At 40.3% G+C, this 24,799-nt stretch overlaps 1 protein-coding gene across 2 annotated transcripts in view; it reads left to right on the plus strand.

The window, feature by feature from the left end:
• The window catches only part of KLF7 (Kruppel like factor 7), a 91,817-nt gene that overhangs the window by 31,265 nt on the left and 35,753 nt on the right, over window positions 1–24,799 (plus strand). The window contains exon 2 of one of the 2 annotated variants that reach the window (XM_035007288.1): window positions 11,389–11,817. In XM_035007288.1, coding sequence (XP_034863179.1) covers window positions 11,389–11,817 — 429 coding nt within the window. Of the gene's footprint in view, window positions 1–11,388; window positions 12,020–24,799 lie in introns of both variants that reach the window. The other variant, XM_035007287.1, reaches the window with a different exon arrangement.

Consider the following 24,799-nt stretch of genomic DNA (forward strand, 5'->3'; position numbering starts at 1 on the left):
CAGCCTGTGCGAGTGATTTGGGAGAGGCAGGGGAGATGATGTAATGGGTTCGGCATGTTCCCATCTTGGCCACTCAGTGCAAAGGGGCCCGGGGAGTTTGGGGAGGGTGTGTGCATATGTGTGCAAAGTTAACGGAGCGGGTGGGGGTTGAGTAAGAGTGGGTTGTAAAACAGGATTAATAACCCCTTGTCAGACCTTTCCCTGTTACTGTGTTTTTCAGTAATTTTGGTTTGAATGAAGGCTCTCTAGCCAATTAATGTTTATTTGTTTCCTTTGGCAAGACCCGTTGGGGGAAGGGATGAGATTGTGAGTTTAAAATTTTTGTTTTGTTTTTGCGTTTTGGAAGAAGAGGCAAGTAGTGTGAGTTTGGGTTTTCAATGAAGGCTCCCCTACCCCCCCACCCCCCGCCCACCCCCTTAAGAGGCAGGAGGCAAGACATGACCAGCTGGTGCCTTGAACTGACACAGGTGCAGAGGCTGTGGGGGGTGGGGAGCCAAGAATAATTACAGGTTTCTGAAGCATCAGGCCCTGCCTGACACAAGCGCTCATCGAGAAAACTGCTCTTTATGGAAAATTAATGGTGAAGCTGAAAAACTGTCAGGGCCATTGTTGTTCCTGGGAAGCCATCACTTCTCAGAGGGGAGACCTTCTCCCAAGGCCTTGGGCTCTCAGGATTTGCGGGGATAGCGGGCCTCCCTTCCCGAGCAAGGACTGGTTGGCACTCTCATGTATGATGATGGGTTTTTCCTTTAGGAGCGCCTCTTCTGTATTTGTTTCTTTCTCAAACCTCATTGGCAGCCCACATCTAGGGCTTTGCTCCAGTGTAGGATGATTTTTTCATTGATTCTTAAGGCATGAATTTCATTTCGTCCATGGAAGCATAATGACCAAAGCAGGGGCATCTCATGAAACTTATTTTCAAGCTATAAAGTAAAAAATGGGGTTTCCTCCAGTGTGTGTCAAACCAAGTAGAGGCTCGGTGTGATAGCAGACCAAAGCATCTCACGTGATCCAGCTGTACAGGGGCAGTGGTGTCTTTTGACCACTCGCAAGTTTGAATTTAGTTCTAGTCCAGTGGCCAAGTAATAGCGAGCTTAAGAAGAGCTGATGGAGGTAGGTGCAGCAATTGTGGGTAGAGGCCAGTGTGACAGACTTGGAATTGGTATGCTCTAACAGGTAACATCTGGAGAAACAACCCTTAACCAAGGTAGGAAGCCATCTCAGGGCACAGGCCATCCTGTCCCTGTAGGACACTTAATTTTGAGGATCACAGATATTCTGAAGGAGGAAATGCTTTTCCAAGTTGTTGGAGGTGTGGGGCACCCCAGTGCCTTCCTTCAAAGAGTGTGAGACCTGGGACCCAGCTCTGCGAAGGTTCCATGACTGTAGAACTCACCTTAACATTTAATTTGGATTGGGGTTGTTTTGGGGATTTCTTTTATGCGCTGCAAGTAAGGAAACCTTGGAAGATGAAAGAGGTATATGAGGCTGATTATTTCAAAGACAGCACCCACTCCCAGGCCTTTCATCTTCTCTCCTTCCTCCCCTCCACCGCCTCCCCAAGGAAAAATATAAAAACAAATATTTTCTTTGAATGTTAAAAATAGTGCAGAGAGGAGAGATGCTGAAGAGGTTTTGGTAGAAATTTCCCAACTTTCATGTTTGTTTAGAATTCAATTAATTTGCACAGCATTGTCTCTCAGAATTTACAAAGTACGAGAGGGAAATATTTAATTTGGCTTCATCTCCAGCAACCAGTTGATGTGAGAAACAGAGGGAAGGAATGCGATCTGATGTCGTTTACAGTCCCGTGGTTATTTTGTGGAGTTCAGCAGTCCTGGCAGTGATGTGTAATGCTCTTGCACCTCTGGGGTGTGCTATTGATGTGGGTTTGGGGTGGTTTTTTTTTTTTAGCCTGATAGCTAAAACATGTAGGAAGAGGTTCTCACTTATCTTATATAATTACGTACCTGTATTTTCTAGACAAATTGTCTCCTAATCTTCCACCCTAATATTTCTTGGCAATGAAAGCCAAGAACAAGTGAGTATTTGTTTAAAAGGAATCATTTTTTGAGTCTTACACAATTGATTCTTGTCACTGGCTCTACACAGTCTCTGCCGTGAGTTAGTATTATATTCTTCTCCTCAAACCCACTTTGAAATGTTGAAACCCAGGAAGGTGGGTAATAAAGTTCAACTATTTGGTATCTGAGGTTCTCCCATAGGCTTAACTGAACTTATTAATCATAACCTTGGTGCTTCTTACCTCTCCTCTCACTCCTGAGAAAAATGGCACCAGAACTCTCTGACCGTGCTGTCTGCTTCCTTTCCCATCTTTCAACTCTGACCTAGTTTTAAAAGACTAGAAACGTGTCAGAGCTATTGCATCATATCATCTTTAAAGGGAAAAAAAAATCCCCAAATTCCCATAAATACCAATCTTTGCAATCCTACAGAGTTGGTTTCAGGAGTCAGAGAAATAAAGATTTTGCTAAAAAGTGTGTGATACACATATCTAATAAGGAGTTAGAAAAAAATTGAGTATTTTAGATCATTTTTAAAAGGAAGCTCAGATTTCCCTACTATCAGTAGTTTGTTTTGTGTCACTTTGTATTTCCATTCTGGGATGTGTGTGAAGATTTCAAAGTACAAAAAAATTATTAAGCTTTGGGCCAATCCCAGGAGAAAAGGGATTCATTTCCCTGTTTCTGTACTTCATGCTCTTTGGGGATGGTGGCACCATGGTTAATAGCATGTGACAAAACCAACCACACATAATAAGTGTCAGGAAGGAGCTCCCATGGGCAGCCAAGAGCGGTCACCTGCGTGTGCAGTTACCTGGGTGAGCATCCTTTCTGGGAACTAGAGTTCACCCCTTCCTTGCTAGAAGCATCATCATCATCATCACCATCATAGCTGTCATCTTTGTTGCCATCATCATCTTTATTAGGTCTAGGTCTGATCTCAGAAGAACATGACTGTGCAAGTTTCTATAATGTGGACAACTGTATTTCCTTTTATTTTTGCATTTATATTCTTTCCCCAATTTGCTTTATATCTTTACCATTTTAACTCTTGGATCTTTTAGGTGAATGAAATAGGTAGAATGATTGGGATTATGGGTAGCTGGCTAAAGGGACCACAGATGACTGATAATTGATTATAAACATTGGTAGTAGTAGGTGGCATTTTATTTCATTGACTCTGTATTATTCCAGAAAAAAAATCATTCACAAAATGCAGTTTCTTTTCTCTTTATTGTTTTTGATTCACAAACTTGAGTATTCGTGGATCTAAAGACGCCAAGTAATTCACCATAATGACACAGTAATGAGTGATGGCAAAAATATTGGACCAATGGCTTTGTCTTATGTTCAAATTAAAAGACACGGAAATGAAAACAAGAACTTTTTATGTTCTAAACACTTGGTTTATAAAGGGATGGCATCGAGGAGACTGGACTAGAGTGTGCCCAACTGAACGTGGATGTAGTTATGATGGTGGTTATGGATGGAGGTTGTGAAGCAATTGTAGCTCATTCTTTCGGAAAGTTCTAACTCTTGAAACTTTACACCACTTTAAACACTGAGGTATCTTTGCCATCTGAGATAATAGAGGTAGAAGTTTTGTCCTAAAAGATTATTTTTATTGTTTGAGTACCCATGTGGCATAAGGAATATGATCATTGCTTTTAAGGAGGTCGTAATTTTTAAAAATTAATTTATTATATTTTTTTCTTCTTATTGAGAAATAATTAGCATATATCACTGTGTAAGTTTAAGGCATACAGCATGATGGTTTGACTTACATATATTGTGAAATGATTACTACAATAGGTTCACCCAACATCCATCTTCTCATATAGATAAAATAAAAAGAAAGAAAAAAAAAGGAAAAAAAGTCCTTATGATGAGAATCTTTATGATGTACTCTCTTAACAACTTTTCTATTATCACACAGCAGTGTTAGCTGTAGTCATCATGTTGTACATTACATCCCTAGTTCTTATGTATCTTATAACTGGAAGTTTGTACCTTTTAACCACCTTTTCCAATATCCCCTCCCCGCACCCCCTCCCCCACCTCTGGTAACAAGTTTGATCACTTTTTCTATGAGTTTTGTTTTTGTTTTTGTTTGTTTTTATATTCCACATATAAGTGAGATCATACAGTATATTTCTTCCTCTGACTTATTTCACTAAGCATAATTCTTTCATGGTCCACCCATGTTGTCACAAATGGTAGGATTTCCTTGTTTTTTAATGGCTAAATAATATTCCATTGTATATATATTCTACAACTTCTTTATCCATTCATCCAGTAATGGATACTTAGGTTGTTTCCATATCTCAGCTATTGTAAATAATGCTGCTATGAACATGGGGGTGCAGATATCTTTTTGACTTAGTGTTTTTGTTTCCTTTGGATATATTCCCAGAAATGGAATTGTTGGATCATATGGTAGTTCTATTTTTAATTTTTTGAGGCTCCTCCATACTGTTTTTTTATAGTGGCTGTACCAATTTACAATCCACCAACAGTGCACAAGGGTTCCCTTTTCTCTGCATCCATGCCAGCATTTGTTATCTCTTGTCTTTTTGATGATGGCCATTCTAGAAGGAAACATAGGAATAAAACTCCTTGACATGGGTCTTGGTAGTGATTTTTTTGGATATGACACCTAAAGCAGAAACAACAAAATTAAAAATAAACAAGTGGGACTACATCAAACTAAAAAGCAAAAGAAACCATCAACAAAGTGAAGAGAAAACTGGTGGACTGGGGAAAATATATTTGCAAACCATGTATCTGATAAGGAGTTAATACCCCAGGTACATAAAGAACTTCTATAACTCAATAGTAAGGAAACAAATGACCCAGTTAAAAAATGGGCAAAGGACCTGAATAGGTGCACAGGTACATGAAAAGATGCTCAACATCACTAGTCATTAGGAAAATGCAACTAAAACCGCAAGGAGATTATAATCTTAATAAACCAGGCATACCACCAATCTATGGATTCATAGATTCATTTTGGAGATACTGTTTAATTGTCCAGGATTGAGGAGGTGTGTTTTTCAACACTTGGCAGTCAGTATATTTTCTTAACTCCATTTTTTTTCTAGACCAAGCTTCCTGAAGCAGATAGACTTTATGTTGAACTCTGAATGAAACAATGATTAGTGGGAGGGAAGATGAAAGATTATGTGAAGCATACGAACACAAGGAAAAGTAAAGAGCAGAAAAATAGGTAAAGGAAACCCTTAGGGGAGGGTTGTGGGGGAAATGGCAGAAGTGACTAGAGATGTTTGCAGTCCCGAATGGCAAATTTCATCTAATTTATGAAGAGAGAAGGACAGGTTTAATGAAAACCATTTGGTAACCTTGGCATCATCATGCCCATATATGGCCAAATTTCTTACGTATTTCTTGATCCCATGAAAGTAACTACCTCTTGTCAACATTGGGGAGATTTGGGTGATCTTAATTTGTGCTACAAGACTTGGGTTATCCTGTTCTCTGTCAATTTCTGCCTCTGGAGCCTGTCACAGCAGTAGTAGGCATGGCAGTAATAGGTTTGAGTTTTTTTCTTTTTTAACTAGGTCTTGGATTGTCACTTTTATTTAAAAAAATTTTTTTTTATTTTTTTAAAAAGATTTTATTTATTTGTCAGAGAGGGAGACAGAGAGAGCACAAGAAGGGAGAGCAGCAGGCAGAGGGAGAAGCAGGCTCCCTGCTGAGCAAGGAGCCCAATGTGGGACTCGATCCCAGGACTCTGGGATCATGACCTGAGCCAAAGGCAAACGCTTAACCAACTGAGCCACCCAGGCATCCCAGATTATCACCTTTAATAAGAATGTTTCAACAAGTAATATGAACAAAATGGAGACAGTATTAAAAAAGATTGTAGGATGATCATTTCAAAACCAATTTCAGGTGATATTTCTTAGGTAACTAGGAGAAGAAGCCACACTTTTCAAAGTTGAAATGTTGAAGAGTCTTCACAAAGCTCATTTGTACCCCATAAATAGTAAGAAAATCACTTTGCACTTCGGCACATTTCCTTCCCATTGCTAACTGTAATGGATTTTTGAGGGGGTGGAGGTTGATCCAGTGGCTCGTCTTAAATTGTATTGTTAGGTCAGGTTGAGGGAAGCCTCATATGTCCAAGGTGAAGTATTGGCAAGGCATAATTTATGTAATTAAATTGACATCTGTGGACTCTGAGTTGGAGTTTGCTGGCTAGAGTGTCATTGGGACAGAGTAAATCTCTGGTTCTGGTAGATAAACAAATATTTGAACTTTATATGCAAATCTACAATCTGGAGACACTCCTAGTTTGCTAATGGTTTTTCTTCTTCTCTCTCTCTCTCTTAAAATTATTTGGACTTACAGAAAAGTTGCAAAAATTGTAGATAGAGTTCCTGTATACACTTTGCCCAGTTTCCCCTAACATTACGTGACCATATGACAATGATCAGAACCAGGAAATTAATATTGATACAGTGCCATTAACTAATCTGTACACTTTATTTGAATTAAATTATTTTTCCCATCAATGTCTTTTTTCTCTTCAAAATCCATTGCATTTAATTATCATATCTCCTTAGTCTCTTCTGATCTGGGACAGCTCCTCAGTCTCCTTTGTTCTTCCTGATCTTGATATATTTTTAAAAGATTTATTTATTTTTAGAGAGAGAGTGCACAAGTAGAGGGGCAGAGGGAGAAGGAGAGAGAATCTCAAGCAGACTCCACACTGAGCATTGGAGCCCAACGCAGGGCTCGATCTCATGACCCTGAGATCACGACTTGAGCTGAAACCAAGAGTGAGATGCTTAATTGACTGCACCACCCAGGCGCCCCCATGATCTTGATATTTTTAAAGAATACTAGCCAGTTATTTTGTAGAATGGCTCTCCATTTGGATTGTTCTGGTGTTTTCTCATGATTACATTGAGGTTATGTATTTTGGGCAGGATTGGTGTAGAATAATTTTTTGCCCTTTTCAGCCTTCATACCAGGGTACATGATATCAGTATGTCTTATTATGGGTACTGCTAACTTTGATCATATATTTAAAGTGGTGCATGCTAGGATTCGCCACTATAAAATTATTGTTTTTGTCTTTGTAGTTAACTAATATCTTATTGAGAGGGATACTTTGAGACTAGGCAAATATCTTGTTTTTCATTATACTTTCATGTACTAATTTTAGCATCCACTGGTGATTCTTGTCAATGTCATTATTACTTTTTTGTTTGCCTAATGGTGATTTTCTATTTCCATCATCCCTTCTATGCTTATTAATTATAATTTTACTGTAAGGAGAAGCTAATCCTCTCCATTTGTTTATTGATTCAACTATTTATTTATATCACTATGGATTTATAGATATTAATTTTATTCCATGTATTAAAATCCATCATCACTATTCATTTCTGTTGCTCATATTATCCAGATTTGGTCATTAAAAGCTCCTTCAAATTGCCCCTGAGGTTTTTTTGACATAGCTCTATCACTTTATGAACACTTCTTACCTTCTAGTACCACAAGATATTCTAGACTCATCTTTTATTTTCTTTGCCCCAGACTTTGAATCAACTATTTCTCCAAGGTGCCCTGGTTTCCCCTTATTGGATAATGATATTTAGAAACCATGATCTATATACTAGGTGTGCTCAGTGCTATTGGGGTGTCTTTCTTGTAGACTCTCCCTAAAGACAGAGCTAGGAAATATATGTATACTCATGACACATATACACATTTATTTCTGTATATACTTCTCTGTGTGTATGTATTAATATCTATGAGTAAATACCTCAAATTTTAATTAAACATCATAGGCATTTCTTAAGGGAGTCCTTGTAATCATTAAAGAAAAACATTGGAGATAAGCTTTCTCTTTGGCTTAGAAATAATCTAACATTAAAATTCTCTTCATTCTTGACATTTTAATTTCCAGCACTCCTGATGAGTTTCTGATTCACAAAATCTCTTCTCTAAGTAGAATACTACAAGAAGTGGATTTCTCAAGACAAAAACCATTCCAAAATGATTTCATAGGGCTATCCAGCACATTCTGATGGGTACTCATGCCTCTCTAATTCTCAGATGGAATAAGAATGCCCTGTATTAGGGTTGCAAGTGGTAGCTGCTCTTAAGTGGTCCAGCATTTTAGTAGATGTGTCTCTATCTTTAGATCATTAGTCTGACCTGTGTGCTTCTGGGATTTAAACTAGGGCATACTGGGTAGCTTATTTTTTAACCTTCCCAGAAAAGTATATAAATGTGTTTAGAATCTCTCTGTTTCCTAGAACTCTGAATATGAAGAGACCTGAGCTTCCTAACAATCACAACAATTTCTCAGTGGCTTTCAAATCTTTGAGCTAGAAAGTATATAAGAAGACATGACATACAAAAACTCTGTCAAAAGACAGCGGTGACTAGGTTTGAAATAATCTTTGTGTGTGAGGCAGGGAACTGCCTCAAGGACAACTTATAACCTATGATTCAGCTGTTTTTTATCTGAAACATATCCATGTTTCAAAGATCTGGTTCTGCCCTTTGGGCCAAAGCTAAAGAAGGATTATAGTTGTGTTCCAGAAGACATGTATTAGTGGTCATTTCTAAGATTGCTAGCCTCAGCATCATCCAGGATAAGGGGTCAGGAGATGGCTTTTGTGGAATGGAGGAGTTAAAATAATCAAAGTAGTAGTATAAAGTTGATTTTGTCTTTGTTTGATAGACATTATGTACCTGGTGGGTGCCAGGCACTGTGCTTGGTAGGTGAGGGTTTTAGAAGGGAAGGGGAGCTTTAAGGGAGGTTTTAGGAGTAGGATCTCATAATTCAGAAGTGAAGTGACTGGAGCTAAGCCTGAGGGTTTCAATATCGGAGAGAAGTAAATGACAATTTCTAGCAATGCGATGGAAAAAGGAAAGGGAAAATTTTTGAGACAAGGAATTCAGAAAGGGGCAACTGAAGATAATGTAAATTTCTGACCTGAGAAGGTGGTAGTGTTGGTTTCAAACATAAAATGGTGGGAAGCTACTCAGCCAGAGCTATTATTTAATCAATACATAAAATAGAATCAAAACTGACTTTTCCAATAAGCTTCCCTTGATGAATGCCTTCATATTATAGAGTGTAGACTTCATTGTCCACTCATTCCCTAAGAACTTATAAACACACTTTATTGTATGTTATTTGGTATCACTTTGCTTTGTAAATTCATGTCATTTTTAGCTTGTAATTATTTATCCTGCACCTACATCACATGGATCTATTAATATCTTCTTCCAACACACAGAAAACCTTGCACCTTGCTGTGAACACAGTAGTTGAACAAAAACATGTGATATGAATGTTGAATGAAGATTAGAATAATTCATTAGTTTATGCTATTAAAAGTCAAAAGTGAAACCAAAAGTTGATTCATAGTTAAAAATCTGGTTTTCTTATTCATGAGTGTAGAGTTTTACCATAAGGCTGATTAAAAACCAATCTTCTGGTAGCTAGACTTACTGTGGTGATCCTTTTGCAGTGTATACAAATATGGAATCATGTTGTATGCTTGAAATGAATATAATGTTGTATGTCAATTATACCTCAATAAAAATAATAACAAAAAATAAACAGAAGACACAAGACAAATATATAACCAGTGGGAGAATATAAATAATTTAAAGATTTTGAAGGTCCAAGTATATAAGGTGGTGTTGAATACTTTGGCAAATAGGAAAGAAAACTTTGCAGGTAGCGTCTGAGTTATTCAGAGAGCAGGAGTAGAGTGAATCAAGCAAGGTAGGAGGAGTTGGGCCCTTGGTATCATAAGGATACAGATGGGGTTTGGCAGCCATGAAGGGCAGGCTGGCCGAGAATACCAAAGGCAGTGACCATTGGTGGATTCTGATATAGAGGTTAAGTGCTAACCCTGGTAGGCAGCTAGAACCTTGTCAAAATAGTGAGCATGGAATGGCTATCACATGCAGTCTAAGAAAAACAGGTAAAATGCTGACATATGAACATGTTAGAGAAGCACAATGTACATAAAATCTAGACAAACATCTCTGAAACTCCATGGTTCTATGATTCTGTATCTGGGAAAATGTAAACCCCATCGACAGTACATCTCCTAATAGAGAAATTTATGGGAGAATAAATGGAATAAGAAAGAGAAACAAAAACAATCTTTTGAAATATCACCAAACTAAAATCCTTAACAGATACAACACAATGAGGTATATCATTAAAATATATTCTTAACAGAATAAAAGCCTAGGATCCAAACATTGGTTGAAATATAAAATGCTCTACTAGGGAGGCAGTGAATTAGGAGCCAGTCGCATCTTAAATTTGCCATCAGTGTTTCTTTGTTGAAGCCCAGAAGCCAGAGCAAATTGAGCTGATGGTGCAAGTTAGCACCATGGTTTTACACAAGATTCTGGAAAAGTAGGATTCTTAAGTGAGGAAAGCTTTTTGAGTATAAACTTAAATATCCACTTTTGCCATAAGAGCGTTTCCAACATGTTACAAAGAGCACCATGGATGAAGATGTGTTGCAGCTCTGAACTTTTCCATTCTTCTTCTCTATTTCTTTACCAGGTGAAAGTTTTATGTTGAAATATATTGGGTCTTATCTTTAGCAAGTCAAATAGCTGTGTTTGAACTTATTTTTATCACACAGAGATGCTAAACCATTGTAATCAGACTTATGCCCCTTGCCACAAAATAGGTAGCAATTGTATTTTGAATAACTTGCTGTAAACAAGGGGAGTTTTGTCTTGTATATCAAAGGTTTTGTGAGAGGCATTCTTCAGAACAGTATCCATTCCCGCTGGTTAGGGAATCCAAGGCAGGGCTTGCTGTTGGCTGATTGTGGCTGAGGTCACCTTGTAGTTGGTAGGCATGGTTCGTTCTTCCGAGCAAGTCAGAAAATTGACTGATTTTTGCAACTTGCTCAAGTCTATTTGAAAAATGAAATCGGACTATGGGAAGTCTTGTTTTGGTATGAAAACTTTGTCTGATTCTATTTACTTCTTGCTTACATGGGAACTCCTAGCAATGCTTGGAGCATCTCACCTGCTGACTTGGATTGTGGGGCAGGAGACCATTTTAATGTGGAATGTTCTCTGGGATCTTAATGGTGTGAGATAGCCCTTCTGGGCCTCTAGTTCCACTTCATTAAACTTGCATGATGTGACCCTTATGAGCCCTTCAGAAGTATTCAGGGACTAAATAACAGGGTCAGACCATTTACCAAGAGAATTTCAGATTCTAGCCACAAAACCATTCCGTGTGTCTCTTCCTGCTCTGCCTGTCGACATGTGGACTCATGGTGTTCTTTGCCTCTGATGGCTGTTTCTCTCCCTCCCTTCTTCCCCTCTGCAGACATGCCTTGAATTGGAACGCTACCTACAGACGGAGCCTAGGAGGATCTCGGAGACCTTCGGTGAGGACTTGGACTGTTTCCTCCATGCTTCTCCTCCCCCGTGCATTGAGGAGAGCTTCCGGCGCTTGGACCCGCTGCTGCTCCCTGTGGAAGCCACCATCTGCGAGAAGAGCTCGGCAGTGGACATTCTTCTCTCTCGGGACAAGTTGCTATCTGAGACCTGCCTCAGCCTCCAGCCAACCAGCTCTTCTCTAGACAGCTACACAGCCGTCAACCAGGCCCAGCTCAACGCAGTGACCTCATTAACGCCCCCATCGTCCCCTGAGCTCAGCCGCCATCTGGTCAAAACCTCACAGACTCTCTCAGCCGTGGATGGCACGGTGACGTTGAAACTGGTGGCCAAGAAGGCTGCACTCGGCTCGGTCAAGGTGGGAGGGGTGGCCACGGCAGCGGCGGCCGTGGCGGCAGCTGGGACAGTTAAGAGCGGACAGAGCGACAGTGAGCAAGGAGGGGTGGGGGCCGAGGCATGCCCCGAAAACAAGAAGAGGGTTCACCGCTGTCAGTTTAACGGGTGCCGGAAAGTTTATACAAAAAGCTCCCACCTAAAGGCCCACCAGAGGACTCACACAGGTAGTGGTACAAGTTGGCCGCACGTGGTTTCTTCTTCTTCTCCTTCCTCCCTTAGGCTCGCGGTGGGAAGGGCTCCCGTGTCCCCAGGAGCGGCATCGTGCTGACTCGGAGGTGGCAGCCAGACGGGCGGGCCGGGGCGGGGCAGCAGAGTGCCGCACGTGTGACCTTGAGCTCTGCGGATGTCCTCGGCTCAGGCCGTGGGCTTGTCGCTCGCTGGCTGTGCGATCCTTTCGGAGGCAGGGCCAACCACAGGCTAGAATCACACAGTCCCAAGGAGGTCTGAATGGGGCTCTGGTAGTGTGACTCACAGCCGTACACTATACACGCGCTTGTCACCTCCCTGACACTTTTCATTGTTTTCCGAGTGTAGCTCTGCGGTTTTGAGCAACACTGGAATCCGAGGAGGCACATTTGAAAGAACTCACAGTTGAACAAGGTAGTCGGGGTGTCCCTATTCACTCTTTTCCCAGCATCCCTGATTTTTCATCAAAGTCACCAACAGCAGGAGGGTTTCAGAGTTCATTAGATGTGATCATTCTATAATTAATTGGCATCTCCTCTTTTGCATTGTTCTCTGGCACGTGCTTTATGGAGAGATGGCAGAATTGCTTTTTAATGAGCTTGTTACTGAGAAGTTGCTAAAGTGATTACATTGCTATGTGTGTGGGAAGGGCGAGTGGTAACCGACGGGGACTGTATATTTTACTCAAGACTTCTGTGGTGATTCCCAGGAATCATATTGATCTTTGGAGCAATGGGATTATTTGGAAGAGTGGCGTTTATAGAGAAAAGAGTGAGATTGGCATTTTCCTTGAAACTGGTCTTTGTTCTGTGCTTTGAGGTACAAGCTTAGGGCTGGTGTTTCTTCTTGGTGTTAGCATCCTAGGAGCAATTACTGTCATTGGTGGTTTTTAAATGAGTCCTGGCTATGTCGCCTGAACGGTTTTGCATACTCCTTGCACAGTACAGCTGAATTAGGGAAAACTCTGAAAGTATAAGCAGCAGAGTAGGAGTGCAGTCCGGGAGAAATGGGTGATTGGATTTGAGCCAGGAGAAGTGGCTGGTGGGAGTTGGTTTTGGTCTTGAGGCTCATCTTCCTGGTGCTCTGTGATGAGTTTCTGTCTGGACTAACCAAGGAAGTGTGCAGTGCAAAACTCATTGGCTGGAAAATCAGAAAAACCCGGGTTCTGGTTCTAACTCTGCCACTGACTAGCTCTGTGACCTTGAGAGTGTCCCTTTACCTTACTGGGCCTCATTTTCCATATCCGTCAAACAGACTGACTTAAGGTCCCTTTCAGCTCTAATGCTCCGTGGTGTGGGAGCATGAAATACTTTGTGCGATACAGAAGCACTTTCCTAAATAAGATGTGTAATATGTGTCTAGACAAAATCACCATTTTGAACCTCAGAGTCAGTCCCATGCATGGGAGGACGAGAACACACTGCTTTCCTGCTACACAGGACTTAGGCAGGTACTCCAGTTCTGCACTTAACTTCCTATGTAGCTCTTGCTTGGTTCATGGGAAGGTCTCCTAACATGACTTTTGAACCCTGTGGCTCAAGTGCAGAGTCCCAGTGAGGGTTTCCCAAGAGTCTGAGTGCCCCACCCCACAGACACCAAGGCTAACAGTTCCTGCTCAGGTCATCTTTTGTTTTTTTCCTTTCTGATATTGTCCTGAAGGTCATTTTTTATTTATATTTCTTTCTTTCTCAAGTCAATGAGTAAAGTCATGACAAGACATTGCAGTGCTCCCAGGCTTTGATGGTGACTCACTTCCCGTTCTCCCCAGGAAACCAGAGAAAGCGGAATGGAGCAAGAATGTTGAGCTTTGTTGGGGGCGTGGAAGGCATGATTATGGACACATTTCTGAATTACTGACATGAAGACAGGCTACATCCTGTCTAGTAGGAAGACTGGACAGCTCTGGGGAAGCAAGATTCTTTTTTTTTTTAAGGGGGAGTCCAGAGCATTTTTCTTCTTTTTCCTATCCCCTTCTCCCAACAGATGTGTCAGAAGGAGACCTCTTTAGGAGTGATGCCTTATTTGGTGCTTTGTTTTTTGGGCACGGTCTACTCTGAGCGATTATCAAGGTGGAGCTCATTATGTTCCCCAGCACCTGCAACCACTTGCCTTATGGTGGACTGATGTGGAAAGACTCCTCCCCATGGGGAATTTACTCAAGGAGGCGCCCTGCAGTATTGAAAGGCAGTGTTGCAAAGTGGTTGAGAGTGGGGGCTTTGTAGTAGGTGGACTTGGGTCTGAGTTCTGGCTCTACTTAGATTTGTGACCTGGTTAAGTGATTTATCTTCCCTGAGTCTCAGCTTAGTCATTTGTAAAATATAGGGATAATTTTATCTATATCCTAGATTGTTTTGAAGACTAAATGAATCAATATATGTAAAATACTGGGCAGATTGTAAGAGCTCATCGAAGATAGTAGTGGAGTTGGTTTGTAGTTATTACAATAGATATTGATATTGATTAATGATGATTGTGTGAAAAAACAGTTCTATGTAAGCTAGAAATAAGGCAAAGTTAAATACCTTCAAAAAGCGAGAAGCTTTTTCCTCACTCTTTGTGGGGGTTATGATGCTCAGGGACACGGGTTGTAGAGAGTGCATCTGGACGTGCAGGCATTGGCTTATTGAAGGTGGCAGCGCTGTAGAGCTTGGCTTTCCTAAGACAATACAGAAAGCAATCACCTTGCATCCTCCAGAAGCATTTTGCCTGTAAAACCTTGCTCAGAGATAAGCATGGAAGGAAAATTTGGTGCTATAAGAAAGAGAAACAGGAGGGGAGCTAGAGGTGAGGATGGAGGATGGGGAGAGGGAATATGAATTAATTTGGATTAAATGGATGAGAATCAGAAGTATTTATTTGGAATTGGTGTGAATGGGGCACATGGGGAACTGAAAACAAAGGTGATAATTTATGTGGTGTGGATGAACTAAGAATAATGAAAAAAGCATGAAGGGTGGAATCAAATTAAGTGTAAACATATAAAGGCAATGGACTAGTAAAAGCTTGAGGGCAAAGGTGTATGGCGATGGGAATTCTGGTTGCAGGAGTGGCTAATATAAGTGAGTGATGGGGCAGGGCTGCCCACCAAATGTTGAAATGGAGTTTAAAAAAATGGGCTCTGGTTGGATCCAGGCAAGTTATTTTAACACCGGGCTCACTTTAATTCAGTGGAAATATTTCTTTATCTTTCAACTGGGGGAGTGTTTGGGGACAGGAAAAAAAAAAAAAAGAAGAAGAAGAAGAAGATGAGAAAACCATCGGGTAAAAAGAGGGAAAATATTGGCATTCTTTTCTCTAGAGTCATATATATGCTCTATCTCTTCTATATGGTAATATGTTGAAAAGGAGACACAGTTGCAAAAATGAAATAAAATAAAATGTGTGGGTCTCCCTCTATGCATAAGAAAGACAATACATTCTTGGTAACATGGATTTGCTTGCACTGAAGAATTTTTAAAATGTTATTCATTTAATCTTTATATAGACAGAATTTACTGAGCTGGAAAAGATAGGCCTTTTTTTTTCTTTTTTTTTTTTTTCTCCTTCTGTAGCTGTTCTTTTGAGGATGCTGAATCCTTCAAACTTTTTGCCCTGGAGGATGTTAGGCAGTGAGGTGATTTTTTTTTTTTTTTAAGGTAGCAGATGTTCAAGTTGGTAGCTAGGGCACAAATACTGTTTGCCCAAGGAGGTGAAGTTGGGGATGGGGGAGCCGAGGGAGGGGGGAGATGAGGCAGGGACCGGGACAAAGGGAATATTGTGAAGTCGCAGGATCTTAGTGAAAGGAAGCATAGAAAAATGGACATATGGTTTATTCATTGCGAAGAGCACTTAGTGCTGGCATGTGCGTAAAAATGTCCTTTAGCAGCCAAACCATTACAGACCTTTCTGTCCCACTCTGTTTTCTGGTCTTTGTGTAACATTATTTTTCTTGCCCAGTAATTCAATCATTATGATCACAGGTTTATTCATCTTCTTGGAATCAGCTAAATAATCCTTATATGTTGATACAAAGGAAATCTTCACTTTCAATTAAAAAAAATCACTTTACTATGCTCGTGTTCAGCAAAAGTCAATTTATTGAAATGTTAGTAGTTTCTACACAAAAAGAGAAAGAAAGAAGTGTTTTCTACATTTCTTCTTGATCACTTCTAAGGAAGAAAAAAGCATGTGACTGAAATGGCGTTTTGTGTTAATTGAGCCGACTTTTCTAATATGGAAACTCATATAAAAGCATGTCCACATTTATACTTTTCAGAGTGAGTCATGTTGATAAAGTCAGGACAAAGGCCAGCAATGAAATCTTTGGTAGTTGGTCACTGAGGAGGGAGAAAAGAGGCCATGTTCTCACATGTCTTACTTGGAGGAGTCTTTCTATGGACGGGGGTTGCTTTAGCGTAATCCATGGGTGTGTGGATAAGGACATTCTGGATTTTGCATCAACGAATGTAAAGGGATGCTTTTTAGGTGGAAAGATAACACAACTGTGCAATTTACTTAACAGTTTATGTCTGCTGTGGGGCAGGTCTTGAGGTGGCACCATTTTTAAGTTTAACTCAGATTTAGGGAAATAGTTTGTTTTCAAATGAAAAGGTAGCTAAAAATATTATAAATAAAAAGATGAATGTCATGTTTAAAAGGCAAATAGAAGTGTTTATTTTATACATATAATGAAAATTCTTTAAAGTTTGAAATGTAATTTATTTATTCAACAAAGATAAAACGATTGCTACATGCTAGGCATTGTTCTAAGTCTTTTACAAATATTAACCTTTTTAATCTAATGACGTAGGTACTGTTCTTATTTTATAGTTATGAAGGAATGAGGCCCAGAGAGGTCAATAACTTGCCCAATGTCACACAGCTCCTAGGTGGCTGGGCCAGGATTCAAACCAAACAGTATTGCCCAAGTCTGAGCTCTTAACTTCTATGCTAACAAACAAGGGGAAAATAAATCAAGTAGATATTCTCTTAATAACTCATTATTAAGAGGAAATGAGAAACATAGTTTAAATACAATGGACAATGAAAACCACTTTGAGTGTCTTCTAAATAGAATAAAGTTGGGAGGGTCCTTAAACATACTGCCTCATCAAGTGACTAACGACCAGAACAAGGAAATTACAAAGGGATGGTCTTCCGTTTCTAGGCCCATTATTGTTACGGTTATAGTTATTGTTATTATGGTCATTACTATTAAACCATTTTTTACCTTAGGATTAAAGAGAGACTTTCTTGTAACAGTCCCAATTCACTCATTAAAATGACAAATGCTAATACTCCATCCCTATGAAATTACGGCAAGCATTATCAGATATGGGGAAACTGAGAACCAGCAGTGTAAAAATGCCTTACCCCAAGTTCTGTGACCTGCCGTGGCAGAATGAAAATTTGACCCAGGACTCCTGTCCCTTGGGCTTGCATCCTATTCGATAGGTGATCATCTTATTCACTTTGTTTGTTCTATCAGTCATTCCCCAAAGTACGCACAGATGTCCGGTGCTGTGCCACTGAGTAAGCAGTCCCTGGGAAAGGGACAGCCCTTCCAAGAAAGAGTGCAAAGGGAGACAGAGTGCTGAATGAGAGTAGGGGCGCCTATCAGAGGTCAGAAGCAGCAGTGAGGACGATTTAGAAAAAGTTGCTTTTCTCTTTTTTGGACAGGGTGTTTATTCATGCTATTCATCGTTTCAAATGATGCCAATGTGATAATACACTAATTTATATAAATAGGAGACCTAATTCAAGGTCAGGCATATCAGCAGGATAAAATTAAATACCTCAGTCTGGAACTGTAGGGGGCCCATCGACCACTTTCAACCTCCTCAGCCCCATAGATAAGAATTCTTTGAATTTATACAATAGCAACTGAAATAGGGCAATTTTAAGGCATTAAAGGGCCTTTAATATGCTGAGACACATGGCTGCTAATGAAGTTTATCCATGTGTTGAGGCAGAAACTCATTAAAGCCCTATTATGGGATGGAAACTAGAATAAGGGTTAACTGTTCAGTTCACAAGGTGGAGAGAGTTTAATAGAAGGGTGTGATAGTTTGGATTTAGCATATTCAAGAGCTTAAGAGAAAGAGTTTGAAAAGAACGGGTGTGAATGAGATGACAGAAAACAATTGGTGGGATAATTTTATGATTCAAGAAATTCTTAGAGCTTTACCACATGATAATTTAGCAATATGCTAGCTCTTAACATTTATGAAGATAAATTTCAGTAAACATATATTGGATGGAATGGTGTAAACTCAGCATATACACAGCAAGCACATTTATTTTATTATTATAATATGGTAATAAATGTAGGCTTCATGGGATGCCTATTCCAGATGTCCTTTTAATGGATAATTGGTAGTCATGAAGTAAATAAACATGTTAAAATGAGAATGGAAGGGAAAGAAAAAAGCATGAAATTAATAAGTATTTCATCATAAACAATATTTCTCGAACCCCCATTACACTACACACTGTTCCTTCCCCCATCTCCGAGGACCTTGCTTTTTGATGCAAAAACCTGAAAATGGTTTTATAAAGTCACTATATTTGGAATCTGGTCTGAAAAGAGAAGAGAGCATGGATTGGGGTGGGAAGTAGGAATGAGGGAAGAGAAAAGAGGAATCTCATTTCAGAAAAGGCAGCGGAAGTAATAGAATTTTATAAATTCTAAGATTTAAAGGTTAGGTCAGCTTTGTTTGATGGAGAAGAGAAAAAGAAGGTCATGAGTAGTCTGTGCAAATGAACGAGTGACATTGGGAAGGCCAAGTGTGGACTTAAAATAACTGTTCTCTTTAATAAATAGATAATGTACAGAAGCTGTTTCTATTATAATAAGAATGTTAATGACCGTGATGGTCATGGTTATCCTGTACATATTATACTGGGGAGATTAAGTGGAGCTTTGTAAAGAGTATCTAAGTGATATTATAAGAATTAGCTGGGGGTAGACAATACTTATGTCTCTTGAAGTTAAAACAATAATGAAGTGATTCCGTTTGAATCAGACAACAAAGGAGTTTAAGAAGGTCGTGTGTAATAAAAAAAAAACAAAACAGTTTTTAAACTGGAATAATCCTTTTAAAAAGCTTAGTTAAAATATAAGGAGAGATGAAAATATATTTGTAAAATGAGTGTCTTTCTTTGAAAAATAGCCAGTTTGAGTTTCATAGAAATTATAGTTGAAATCTTGAAAATGGGGGCGCCTGGGTGGCTCAGTCGTTAAGTGTCTGCCTTCGGCTCAGGTCATGATCCCAGGGTCCTGGGATCGAGTCCCACGTCGGGCTCCCTGCTCGGCGGGAAGCCTGCTTCTCCCTCTCCCACTCCCCCTGCTTGTGTTCCTGCTCTCACTGTCTCTCTCTCTGTCAAATAAATAAATAAAATCTTAAAAAAAAAAAAAAAGAAATCTTGAAAATGGATCAAGAGAATGCAGACATTTCATGTAAAGAGGTTAGTTCTGATAAGAAAATGGAAGTTTTTGGGAATCCAGCCTACTGTGGGCATATGTGTAATGGGACTCAAAGCTCTGTCAGGTGACTCAGGTATTCAATGGTGAGAGGCTGGCTCTTTCCAACCAGGCAATTTCTATTTGTCCCCACACTGATGGAGGTGAACTGGATGGCCCTGGGCAAACCTGTTTCCCAAAATCTCAGTTCCTTCTTCATGCCCCACCTAAGAATCTTACACCTGATGCTTGCCTGCACTGAGTCACTTCCTGCCTTTGAAGCCTGCCTTTATTACCTTTCCTTACGTCAGAATGAAATTCCTTATTGTTATTATTTTTTTAATCTTTGATTATGGGAGGCTGTGAGTGGAATTTCAGGAATCTTCCAGCAAGTAGGGAGGGAAGGTGGGGCGGGTTGGAAGCTGGGGCAGCATTTCCCACCTTGACTTCCTCCCCTTCCTTCTTCTGCTACTGGATCTTCTACATTTTCTAAGAGTAACTTCTTTTCAACCATTTTTAAAAGTCATATATTGATATGACAGTTATTAAGCTAAATGTTAGTAGAAGGAAGACCGTTCAAAGTAATCAAGAGTTAGTGACATTTTATTGTGCTGGTTATTTGGCCAACCAGTGACAGAGTTCTTTGCCAGTCCTGCGGTGTCTCCATGTTTGGTTGCCAGTGTTAGAATCTGACTAGCTTATGTAATGGAGGTCAACCCACTTAAATTATTTAAGAGTGTCTGCAGTGAGAATAAGCTTTTCATGGTTTGTCCCATATTTCTGTTCACCTTTCCTTCTCCTTCACCATCTGTGCTTATTGAAGTAAGAGAGTCAGGGACTGACCCAGGACTGGACCCCAGAAGCTTTTAGGGATGGAAGACCCGGGCACCCCATTGCTAGTTCCTTACAGAGCGTCGGTCCAGCTTTGTCCTGAACTAGGCCTAGTTGGCAGATCCCGCCCACCGCTGCCCCGGCCCTGGCCACTGCCTCTTTGTTTTGTTTTTTTTTTTTTGGACCCTCCATCTTTTCCTTTCTTCCCTTCAAAAGTTACCTGCATTCAGGTTAGACCCCCTTTATTTTGTTTGCAAAATAAAATGCATTTGTAATTTAAAACTCATTTTATATTGTAAACCACTCATCTGGTGTCATAAAACATAGAGTTAGGCTTCTTTTGTTATTTCTGCCTTCAGAATGCATCCTCTTTTCATTACTATAGTTGACATTTAATTTACGGAATTCAGTAAAGTAAAACTGTTATGCATATTGTTTTCAGTCAAACAAGGTACAGTTTTTTAAAATCCCAACTTTGTTGGGCTAGGATAGTTTCAGTTGTTTCACTAGGTTAGCTAAAGTTGGTAGAAGCCATCAATCCTTTTGTTTTAGGGAAGGAAGCCAGAAACCCTTCAGTTGAGAAAGTCCTCTCCCTTCATGGTAGGTTATTGCTCAGTTAAGTGTGTTATGGTATATAATGTCTTCCTCTGGAGCCCTTGCTATTTTTATATCAGGGAATATTTTGTAAGAAGGACTATAAATTGTTCCACAACTGAAGGCACTTTTAAGTGAGAGAAGTTCTAGGAGTCTAATGGATGCCCTAAAAAAAAAAAAGCAGAATTATATAGTCTATGCCCTGATGAATAGAACCCATGAAAAGGCTTGACTGGTACATATTCTAGTATCCAAGAGCAGCAAGATGCAGTAGGATTATCTGAGAATAGCTGTGCGGTAGTCGTTTTTAAAAGTTTTCTGTCTTCATTTTGTGTGTTCATGTGGGTTAATGTCACCTCACGGAATTCATTACTGGGATTATGAATTTACCATGTTTGAATCCCCTTACTGTGGGCCACACACACTCTTTACCTGTACTCAAGCTCTCTTGTAGAAAGGAAATAATGATTGCTCATACTGAATTCTCAATTGGTCATGAACTTGTTGAAACTAGTATTGGTATTTTTAAAAGAACAACAAAAGATACATCTCCCTTCTCTGATATAGGTAATAAGACATTTTATGTTCCTAGCATTCAGGAGAGAGTGTCAGAAAATCAATATGAATAAGTTCAAGTACACAGAGGATTCAGCCTCTTTGGAAATGTAGCGTATGGTGAAATGACAGTATGCATTATTAAATATTTTTTTGCTTCACCCACATGTAAATATTAGCATATAGAAAAGGTACCATAGGCTACTTACAAATTGAGGCAGAAGGCGATTTGCTGGCTTTTTTGTTTTTTTCATTCTTTGTTGTTGTTGTTGTTTAGTGTCTCAAGGTTTACAGCTAATCTAAATTTGAAACTAAATACTGTCATTATGGAAGATTTTTTTCTGAGTTCTTCCAATTTCTCTGGGGACAAAATAATGGCCGCTCGAAGCAGTGGAGAAACAGTAATTAGGGCAAATAGTAATACTGTGCATGATTGAGGAAAATGTGAGGAAGGGAGGGAGAAAACGCAACAGACAGACTTGTACAGCCTGTTACTAGGAAACCACATCAGCATTAAATACAGTGTGCTAATTGGCTATCCTGTTTCTGCCTGGGTACCAGCCTGGGCCTGCTACACAGCTGTTTCTGCTCTTTCTGGTTGCTAGGTAACTGCATCATTTTTTTCCCCCCCTCTTTGTATTCTGGAGGCTAATTGGCTACTTCTGCTCCTGGTGTTGCTGCTGGGTACCAGTCTGGGCCTGCTGCTCTGCTGTTTTCCAAAGGGATTTAAAGGGGGGAGGGGAGGAAAAAGGAAAAGGAAGATATGCTGGCAATTAATGGAGCATAAGTGCAAATTCTACACAATGTCTGGCACCTGCGTCCCCTCATCCTGCTTTCTCAACTAAATCCTTTAGCTATGAAAACACATTAGAATCTTGGAGTCTTTCTTTTCTCTGCATACCTTTTGAATGTAACTTAAAAGAAATAAGACATTTGAAGACTATTTAAATGATGGATTTAGTCTTCTTAAGAAAGAACTGGCAAATTGTTACACATTTATATTTGCTACAGGCACTAATCGTATTTGCACAAACATTAAAATTACTAACTTAATAACAAAGCAGCATCTTTAACATCTTGAAGGCAGTGCCGCTTTATCTCTTAAATGGAACAGGTTCTTTTGTAGCCATTCTTCTTGATATCATACAGAGTATAAAGTAAGAAATAAAATGGACTAAAAGCAATTATTGGGTTTTCCAACTGTTTTGTTCATTAAGAAGGAGTAAAAGGAGACTTCTAGATCCATGACTTTTCATTATGGATGTCATTCCTTTGATATGCACAAGAAATGTCTCAGATGCTTTTTGGTGGTACATGGCTTTACCCAGAAGTGATGCATGTTTTTGCACACCTTATTTTCTTTCCTTATAGCAAATGAACAAATGTGGTACAAAACAAACCTAAAATCAGTTTTGTGATTTTAAAAAAAGTGTAATTGCTCTCTATCTATTGGATCTCCTATTTAAGTAGAGGTTTCCATTTCTCACTGGAAGTGTGGGGAGGAGGATTCTTCAGAAGTGAAGTGATGCTTCACGGAGGTTTCACTTTAAATGGTTGAAAAGGGGTATGCAAATTGAGGCCCCTTGAAGAGGCAACTTCATTGCCCTGCAGAGGAGCTATTTTATTGAGAAAACTCTGAGCACGTTGTGTGACTGTGCTCAGAAATAGTTAGCGAAGGCAACTCTTATTTGACTCTAATGGCTGGTACTGGTTCTCCATACTAATGGGATCTACCACCCCCTATCGAAAGTGAAGCTTGGAGAGTTCTATTCAGAGCAACAAGCCCTGCCACTGTCAGACCAGATCAGGCTCCATGGAATCATTTCTGCATAAAGTATCCTTAAAATAGGTAGGAGACCTCCATCGAGGCTAGGATGATGGAGAGAATATTGTAGTGTCCCAGAGACCTTAAACCAGCTAACCAGTAGTAGCTTTCCAAATGCAAAAGAAAACCTTATCATCAGAGGATAATGACAGAGCCGGCAAAATATTATTTCTGCTACCAGTTATTAATGACTCAGAAGTACTTCCTAAGTACTTACTTACTAATTAAGTCCTAAGAAGGACTTAGCCATTTGATTATGGGAGCCATCAGATGTCAGAACATTCCTTCATCGCTTGACAGGTTTTATATTCTGCCTTTGGGAGGGGGTGGTTTTGATTTTTTGAGCCTTTAGTCTTTGTTGATGGTGGATTGTCAGAATGACTTTCCATGTGTCTGTATTATGGATTGTCCCTAGTCGACCGAAGCAGGATCTGGAGTGAAAAGTCCAGAGATGTCCGTGTGTCTTTTCCACCACTCTTCACCCATCCATTGGGTGTGGTTACATATCTGCACTCGCTCTGGTAAGACCTGAGAAATAGGGGTTTTCGAAGGCTAAAGTCGTCATGGATAGCCCCAGCCATGAACGAACACCAGTACCCACTTCTGAACCTCCTCTCTTCCTGCTCCTCTGGGTGGGCTATCTTTATTCTTTGGATGAAAGCAATCGTGGGAATGCAGGCATGAGGAAAGGAGGCATCCCACCTAGCTGCTTCAACCTTTCGATTCGCCTCTGTCACATTCTTGGCTAATTCTCATCCCCACGTAATACTACTGCCTCTTACATGAGGTAAATCAGTTGACATACCTGGAAGAGAGGAATCTGATGGCTGCTGTCTGCCCAGCAGGGCTGTTGCTAACCCACATCATGCCTTTGTGTGAATCAGAAGTAGGTGCCCCTCCTGTGGGGCAGGTGCACCCCTGTGCTCGAGGGGTGGAGCTGGAGTCAGCCCTCAGCCCTTCAGCTGGACACCCCGTGCTCACACCCTCCCAGGGCTGCCTGCTCACCACGGGAGCTGAGCCACTCCAGCGGGCCTTCCCTGACCCTTCAAGAACTTGTGAGGCTAATGAGGTGCCAGCAGGGACATGAAAGTTGCGTGCCTGTTTAAGGGGGGTCCTGGGGCCTCCTCTCAATGGCTAAAGGGCCATTATATGTGAGAGCAAACCTTTTAGCCCAGCCATTCTCCCCAATGTGAGATCATTAGTCGCCTAATGCAGTGATTCTCAGCTTGGGCTGATTTTGCCCCTCAGGGGATGTTTGGCAATGTCTGGAGACAGTTTGGGTTGTCCCTCTTGGAGGGGGGTGTTGCTGCTGGCATCTGGTAAATGGAGGTCAGGGATGCTGCTGAATATCCTCTAGTGCATAGGACAGCCCCCCCGACCCCCCGCTCAAAGACTCATCACACCCTGAATGTCAGTGGTGCCAAGGTTGGGAAACTCTGGCTTCACACAACCTTAGTGTCCTTTGCTTCTTCTCTTTGTGTTACTCTGCACCACGTGCAAAATACTTCCTCA

The sequence above is a fragment of the Mirounga leonina genome, unplaced genomic scaffold (genome assembly GCF_011800145.1).
Source record: "Mirounga leonina isolate KUSES-001 unplaced genomic scaffold, KU_Mleo_1.0 Mir_151, whole genome shotgun sequence".
Lineage (NCBI taxonomy): Eukaryota > Metazoa > Chordata > Mammalia > Carnivora > Phocidae > Mirounga > Mirounga leonina.